Source organism: Phodopus roborovskii, unplaced genomic scaffold, assembly GCF_943737965.1.
Source record: "Phodopus roborovskii unplaced genomic scaffold, PHOROB, whole genome shotgun sequence".
In the NCBI taxonomy this organism is placed as follows: domain Eukaryota; kingdom Metazoa; phylum Chordata; class Mammalia; order Rodentia; family Cricetidae; genus Phodopus; species Phodopus roborovskii.
Genome location: NW_026126515.1, coordinates 1,651,098 through 1,659,327, shown reverse-complemented (window position 1 = coordinate 1,659,327; position 8,230 = coordinate 1,651,098). Strand labels below are relative to the sequence as shown.

At 46.9% G+C, this 8,230-nt stretch overlaps 1 protein-coding gene across 1 annotated transcript in view; it reads right to left on the bottom strand.

The window, feature by feature from the left end:
• Nucleotides 1–523: 523 nt before the first annotated feature.
• Rad51b (RAD51 paralog B) overlaps nt 524–8,230 on the bottom strand; it is a 514,113-nt gene continuing 506,406 nt past the window's right edge. Inside the window, exon 11 of the mRNA XM_051196216.1 lies at nt 524–971. Within this exon, the coding sequence (XP_051052173.1) occupies nt 955–971 (17 nt within the window). The 3' untranslated portion in view covers nt 524–954. The remainder of the gene's footprint in view (nt 972–8,230) is intronic.

Genomic DNA, 8,230 nt, shown 5'->3' with positions numbered 1-8,230 from the left:
CCTGCTGAGCTACTTTGCTAGCCCTGGAAAGACTAATACTTGACCTTGACAGGGCTTAAGCCCCCAAACATTGTACTGAACCAGCTCAATCTGATACTTTGCCTAGGAGCCTCAGGGCAGTGGGAACTGGTGGGCTGGGCATCCAAGGGAAAGAACTGAATTATCCCATGGGACACCAATTGATTTATTTGCTAATTGAGTGGTCCAGCTTTGGGCTAAAGAAATCACTTCATCCTTTATTAAATACTGCAAGAATCTCACTCTTTGTTCTGCAAGGCTACACACAATATACCAGTGGAATGTGAATTTATACTTACAATAGTTATGCCACTAATGACCTTCCAAACAAAACTAATACCATGCACGCTCTGCTTACAAGTTGGAGTCTAGCCTGTCACTGAGTTCTGAGGCCACCTACCTCCCTCTGACACAAGAGAGACCTCTACATCCATGCCCGCCTCCAGCTTCCCCCCGTGGTTTCATGATTTCATTTGTGAATCAGTAACTCTTTGGAGACTCCAACTCTTTTACACCTATTCTTTTTATTTGCTGGACAATACTTTATTCGGAGTGTTCCCTTCTGTAATTACAAATCTTGTTAGTCCTCCTCCTCCTCTCCCCAGGGGGACTGTGGGCTTTAATTAATTAATGTGGTTAAACCGCTTTGAGGTACACGGTTGAAAGGTACCATGTAAGTGCAAATTATTATTATGGCTGCTGACATCCCACGGTGGTAAAGCCCCTAGCCCTCCACGTCTAGAGACTGGACAAAGGCTTCTTCATCTTCACCTTCCCTTCCGGGTCTGAAGTCACAGTTACCATCTCAACAGCAATCAACCAATTAATCCTCATTATGTTGGCTTCCGGTTCCTTTTTCCCAGCAGCACCTGACTTGATCTTGTTTCATTTCACAAATCACACCCCCATCAGCTCTAGACAAAGGTCACAGGATCCCTATGGCCTTTCTTGGCCTAAAAGGAAAAAGAGAGAGAGAAGAAATGGAAAGTTAGAAAGAAAATGTTGTCATGTTATGTACTAGTGTCTCATTAGAAATCTAAATAAAGCTGTCCTGGCAGCAGCATTCCCCTCCCACAGAGTCAACCATGGCATGCCCAAGAGACACCCAGAAATGGCCCAGTCAGGGTTAGGTCCAGCAACTCTGGCTTGACCGCCAAGAGACCCAAACAAAAGGGTAAGTCTATCTGTGCTGGCTGGGGAAGGATCGTCCAAAGACACAGGAGCCCCTCTTTGGGTTTCTGTTACCCCCAAGTTTCCCCTGAGAAAGCCAGCTGCCATCTGTAGCCTCAGGAAGCCCTCACAAAGGCTGGGAGCCATGATTTAGATGTTTTATGCTACACCTAGCACACCAGAACTTTAACAAATGCCCAGGACTTCCACTATGATGATAGCCATTGAAAGCAGCTCTGTGGGGGAGACTTGGCCTCTCATAGGGATGCTGCTGACCAAAACACTCCTTACAAGGTTGTGCCTGAGGCTCTTTGTTAGAGTGGATGCGGGCAAGCCTCGGGGGGTCATGTCTTCATCTGCCTTCATTTATCCTCTCTATTGAAGGGCTCCTTCAGAACATTGGTCAGTCTCTGTGGGAAATGATTTGAAGAGCAACAAAAGAATTTGGGCCCTTTGGGGGGGGGAGCTTCAGAATTCAGTAAACATCTGGACATGGAAGGCCAGGTTCTCAAGCAGTCTAGCTGGGGAGATGTCAAAAGAGAGAAAGAGCTATGTGCGCAAGGCAAGCGCTTAGTTTTGTGGTAACATTTGTTGTCCAAAGGCACAGGCACCCCAGTAGGTAGAGGGAGGATTTTTCAAAAGCTCCTCTATTTGTCAGGTTTTGTGAGTGCAGCTCACGCTTTGTTGGCTCTCATGGCATATGTGAAGAAATGGAAGTTTCGCATGGCTAGGGAACAGCGTGTGACGGACGGTCTGATTTGGTATGGCTTATGAAAAAAACTAAGTAAGGTTGCATAAGCCTTCCTGGTAGTTGCTCAGCATTCCTGTCACCCTTGAAGTTTTTAAAGTACTTGCTAGTCAAGGTAACTTGTTGGATTCTCAGGATGAACACATTGTAATTGTCCAAAACCAGAAACCAATCAACCAACCAACCAAACAAACAAGCAAACAAAAACCCTCAAAAAACACAAAGAAAACAAACGAACAAACAAACAAACCAGAAAGAAAGAAAAGAGGGAAAGAAAAAAGGACAGGAGGGAGATTTGCATTTCATCACATGGGTGAGACTCATGACCTGAACTCTTGACTCTCAATGTTCCCTTTATTGTTGAGTCAATCCATTCAGAACACATTAGTCAGCATGATTCAACATTTGTCACTAATCAGTGTTAGTGACAGAACTAATCAGCATTCCCCAGTGTCCCCAAATCTATCCTCAAACAGCAAAAGAAATTGGCTGCTGTCAAGAGACAATGGGATGCGGTTTTTGTCAGTATTAACTATCTGAATCCAGTTCAAGTCCCCCGTGTTCTCAGGCACCTTGCCCAGTCATCCTAAGCTGGAATGAATCTCTCTCCTTATCCCTTCCAAGCCCTACTACTCAAGCCTCTGTAACAGGTGTCACTTTGTTTTTGATTAAACTTATCTAACTACATCTTCTTCTGAGCCAAAAGCGACTCCCCTGCCTCTATTTCCACTGAATCCAGAGCACGTAGCTTTGTAAACAATAGATGTTCAACTAGTGTGTTCTGAACTGAACTAACCATCATGGAGCTTAAATCATATTCCAGAAAGAACACCGAGTCCTTTTGGAGCAATTTTCAAAGAAAATTGATAACCTGCATTGATTTCACATCTATTGGTATTATCATCCTGGGCATTTTAACAAATGCAATTTATTAACTCTGCCAGTGGCTTCCAGGTTCTACAGGAGGAGCCAGCCTAACTATAGTCCAGGTCTTAGAATAAAGATTTTTCTTCTCTACCCTTATTTCAACTGACATTTTGTTCAATGTTTATAGAAAACAAAAATGTAGGCAGGAAAAAATAAATTTGGGGGGGGGGAAATGTGTGTAGCCTATGACTTCGAGCCCAAGTCCATACCCCATTGCTAGTAGAACACACACTGAAGTTCCTGCTTAAAAGAGGTTCTGTTTTGGGCTGGGATGGGGTTGGAAAGGATTTTTAAGTGCTGGTCCTTGGTAGAGTAACTGACTGCTATTGTGTATCTTATTCTTCTCCTACGGTCTCTGGAACCAAAGAGAATTTTTAATACATTCAATATGCATGCCACATTTCAAGGCTGTAACAGTCCTGGGTCTGTACTACTGCACCCATGATCTCTGTAACTGGCCTCTGAAGGGAATGTGCCCTTGAAATACCTTTCTGCAATGGTAGTAGTGCTCCTCGTTTATCTGGGTACATGAATGACCACTCAGATTAATAACATTTTCAACTTCTCTTGTCATGTGTTTCACCTACAGCTTGTCAACATCATATATGCAGAAATAAAGTGTGACGCTTCCTGGTAATTGTCTTTAAAGGAAGGGGAATGCGTTTCTTCTCATCGGTATTCTCCATCAAGCACAAATCCTGCTGCCTGGATAGAGGACATCATGCCAAGCCATTCTGGGCTGAATCAACAATGGCAATATCGGAGGAGTGATGGAGAGGTAAGCTGATAGGCTAGTTCCCTGGACAAACAGGCCAGCTCTGAGTGCATTCCTCCGCACTGTGGGGTGGGAAAGCCAGAGTTCTCAGCACTGTTTACCTAGGAGTTAGTTATACCCAGCAAAGTTACAATCCAGCTACCCTCAGGGCATTTCTCAAGGGATCATTATATCAGTATGACTGATACATCTTCTAGCTTAGAATCTCAAGATTCAATATTCGGCACTGGCCTGCAGTATGTCAACAGAGGCCCAGGAATTCTGAGAAATAAGTGGCTATAGGGCTTGCCACAGCAGGGGAGGGGGTCCAAAGGCATGAGTTTCTTAAACCTCAGACCCAGGCTGGATGCTTGGAAAGGGCTCCAGACCCACCCAGGGGGTAGCAAACACAACTCTGCTTCCTTACCTGAAGAGGAAAGTGGTGGGAGAGACTGCCATTTCTTACAGGAATTGTGTATACAGCTGCCTTTAGGGGCAGGGAGAAAATCTCATCAGCAGTCACCTAAGCAGATGCCAGGAGCACATACTCGCTGTGTGGAGGACACAAAAACTTCACTGTCTAAGGCAGGGCTGACAGGCACACCAAGTGTCTGGGAAAATCAGCAATGTCCTCGTAGCTATATACGATTGCACAGAAGATGGCTCACTATTTTCAGAGGGAGTGTAAACAGAGATCTCTTCGGAGAGGAAGTTGAAGCAAACAGTGAAGAAGACATTACACTTCTCATGCATTCCCAGAGAAGCCTCAGACCAAGAGATCTGTAAAGAGATTCTTTACTCTAAGTAATTAAAAGTTTCAAAAGAAAAAAAAAGGGGGTGGGTGGGTTGGGGGAGACTGAAGTAACGGTTCAGGAGTTAAGAGTGCTTACTGCTCTTGCAGAGGACCTAGGTTTGCTTCCTAGTACCCATCTGATCATCGCAACCAGATGAAACTCCAATCCCAAGAGATCTGCCACTCTTCTGGCTACCTCAGGCACCAGACATGCATGAAGTACACAGATACATACGCACATCAAATGAAAACAAGTAAACCTTTACAAAAATGTCCATAAACAGGGAGTTGGATGGCATGCAGTGATGGTTTTGTGAAGTGAAATAACATGAGTTATGTGTGTCACTGTAAATAAGAGAAAAGTTGGGAAGTGTAGATGACAAAGCACTTAATGAACTTCTAGAATGTGCCCCGGAAGACATCATTCCGTGTGGATTCACACCTAGACAGAAGAGCGCTCAAGAATGGCAGGGAAGGAGGTATGGCACTGTGGACGGCTTTGACCCTGTGAACAGGGGTGACATGTTGGAGGGGTTAGCATGGGGCTAGTTTTAGAGACTTGAGCTTTGTCAAATCTTAATCCCATAATTAAAAAAAATGAAAACAATGGGAATTTACAAGCCTAATTATAGGTACTACACACATGTATAAGTCATGTTTTGTGACTTCTGTAGTAAAAATGTTTTCAGGCCGAGGCCAGAAATAGAGTTGCCTACAGTGAGCACGGCCCTGACTTCTGCTCTGACAAAGAGAAAGCTCCTTGAAGCCAATGGTCAGAGGAAAATAAGTGAACAGGCAGAAGGTGGGTGCCGAAAGTCAACATGGAAGGGGGTGCCAAATAAATGTCAAAGGAGAAGAGCACAGAGCAGATGGGACTCTGCCACCAAGAGGCCTGGGGGAGCTTTGTGAGCCTGCATTGGCAGGGCAGGGGTTGGGGGCAGCGGCAGGGACACAGTGACAGGCCAGCTCTGCCTTCCTCTCTGTGACCTCTGGGAAAGGAATTAGTGTTACCTGCTCCTCTAAATCCCAGGGCTCTTGGCCCAGTGTCCCACATGAATGCTGGCCCATGCCAGGTATGTGAGATGTATTCACCATGCACACAATTCTGTACCCAGATGGAAACAGACTGAGAATTTTCTGGGTCACTTTGAGTCCAGGAGGGAGGTACACACACGCACACATACACACACACACACACACACACACACACACACACACAGAGAGAGAGAGAGAGAGAGAGAGAGAGGCAGAGGCACGCACGCACACACACACACACTCACACAGAGAGAGGCAGAGGCACACAGACACACACACACAGACACACACACACACAGAGACAGAGACAGAGAGAGAGAGAGAGAGAGAGAGAGAGAGAGAGAGAGAGGAGAAGAGACTACAGTTTCCAAATGAAGGGTAATAAGCACCCATGGCAGTATCTGGGGAAAAATAATTCTTCAATATTATCTCCCAAATGGCTTAGTACTAAGAAAATGGGATTGGAGAATGCAACCCAAGTTTGTGACAAACATACAGAGCAGATTAATGTCTTTCCCCATGAGCTTCCAAAGGTGCTCAAACAAGGCATTTTGATGCTAAAAGCAGACACACAGCTCTCCAAAGAAACACTTTATTTTCCAGTTCCATCTGAATCTGCAGAGTAAGTGGCTGAAGCTAGTTTTGTGTCTAGCACCTTCTAAGGTCCCTTATTGGGGTAGCTCAGTCTCCTCTCAGGCTCCCCACCCCATCATCACAGCTCCTTCAAACCTAAACTAGTGCAGGGCAGCCCAGAGCCCAGATATCATGCTAGACTCTGCTGTTGTAAAAACAATGAAACATACACATTTCTGTTTTACTGGGTGGGCAATGAAGCTGTCTTCTGTCATGCTTAAAGCAACTTGGTTTTCTGCTTTCTTAACCACTTCTTTGATTCCTGAGGGAAGGAGAATGCAAGGCAAAGAAGAAATAGTGGGCCTCGCCATCCGTCCTCTCCACTCCCTAGGCCAGCTTCCTCCTTGGAAGCTCCTTCACTCAGTCATAGACCCCAAGAAATCAGGACTGGCTCTAGGAGGACCAGATGGCCCCTTCCACCCTGTATCCCTCTACCCCCAGCATCAGCAACACAGCCAGCTGCCCACTCCAAGTCCCTGCTCTGTTCTTGGTGGCACATTTGGAATTCACTGAGACAATGGGCATGAGCAGAGAGACTTGGGTCAAATTGAAGTTTCCTGCACATTCTCCCTTTCCTTTTGCAGCCAAGTGCTCTGGGTGGGAGCCACACCATTAAAACCCACCCCCAAAGTCAGCTACTTTTCCATGGCTAGCTGTCCTGGCACCTCTCTGGCTCGCTCAGCTCTTTGCAAGCTTTTCCAGTCCCAAGGCTTCCACAAGGGGAAAAGGAAAATTAGATTTGCAGTTCCTTTCCATTCCCAAGATTCTCATTCCAGTTGTACAAAGGGCTGGACTCTCCGTCTAACTCCACCTGGCCACCAACTAGAGGCCAGGCGGCTTGGAAGCCCGTGGCCATGCTGGCCATGTGATTTGCTCCCTCTCCCTTTAGGGCCTAAGTATTTCCAGGGTCTAGGGCTCCAGGAGGCAGAAACCCAGACAAATGCAGGGCAGACAAAGAAGATGCAAACAGGATGGTATTACCATGTTAATGGCTTCAGTCCAGCAGCCCCCTGAAGATGCCTGGGAGGGTGGTTTTCTTTCTTTTACTTTTTCTTTTCTTTTCTCTCTCTCTCTTTTTTTTTTTTTTTAAAGGAGAATAGTTCCGCTTTCTATTTTACTACAACAATAGCACGGACTGGCTCCTTCAAGTGTTTCAAAAAGCAGCTTGAGAAATCTCTACCCAGCCCCTTGGTCTTTCCAGCCTGCCCTTTCATTGTCCCTCCCATCCCAGGGAACAAAGGGGAGGGACCAGTGTCAGGCCCCCAGTTGCCGCCTGCTCTCCGAATCCTAATCCTTGAGAACCAGCGAGGGGAATGGCCTGTGGAGCTGGTCAATCCCATTTTGCCCTCACCTTTCATTCTCTCCCTCTGCTGTGCGCTCAGAAGGCTTCAGGTATTAGGAATCTAGGGGTTTGCTGAGGATAAAAGGCCCGAGGGACCATTCCCACGGTCACTAACAGCCCCGCCCCCGGAGCAGCCTGCATGAGCTAACTGCGCTTTCCCATCACTCCAGCCAGGCTCTCTCCCAGAGACTGGCGTCGAGCTACAATGGCACCTGCTTCTCTTAGCGGTAGCTCAAGACCTGCCCCAGCCTCCCAGCTATTGTCCTCGCCACCCTTCTGTGTGCCCTTGCTGGCATGAGTTGCAGGTCCTACCCAGAGAGCATCGTGCTCACTTTGCCTGTCAGAGCAGCCCCTTCCACCAGGAAAGCTTTGTGGCCCTAACTTAGGTTTCTCCCCAGGTTTACGACAGAGGCAGCAAGGCTTCTCTGCTTCAAACCTGAGGAATATGCAGACTTTCAGCTAAGAATGGGGCGGGAGTGGGGGGAGAGGAGGAAGCTCGTGTTTCGGCTGTGCTGATCTCAAGGGAACAATTGAACAGAGAGGGGAGAGAGGTAAAGGGTTCACATGTGGTCCCCTCCCAGGAGAAGCAGGGAAGTGGTGTCTGGGGGACTTCAGTGATCACTCAGGCTGTTTACTGCAGTCCATGCTGCAGGCCACGAGACCTACATATACAAACTGACCATGCACACACTTGTGCACACAAGGACTAAATATCCCATGGAAGGAGATTGGATGCATGTGCTATAACCTGATATTCTCCTGCCCCCCCTTCCTCCCCTCTCTCCCTACCTCCCTTTCTCCCTTGGTGTT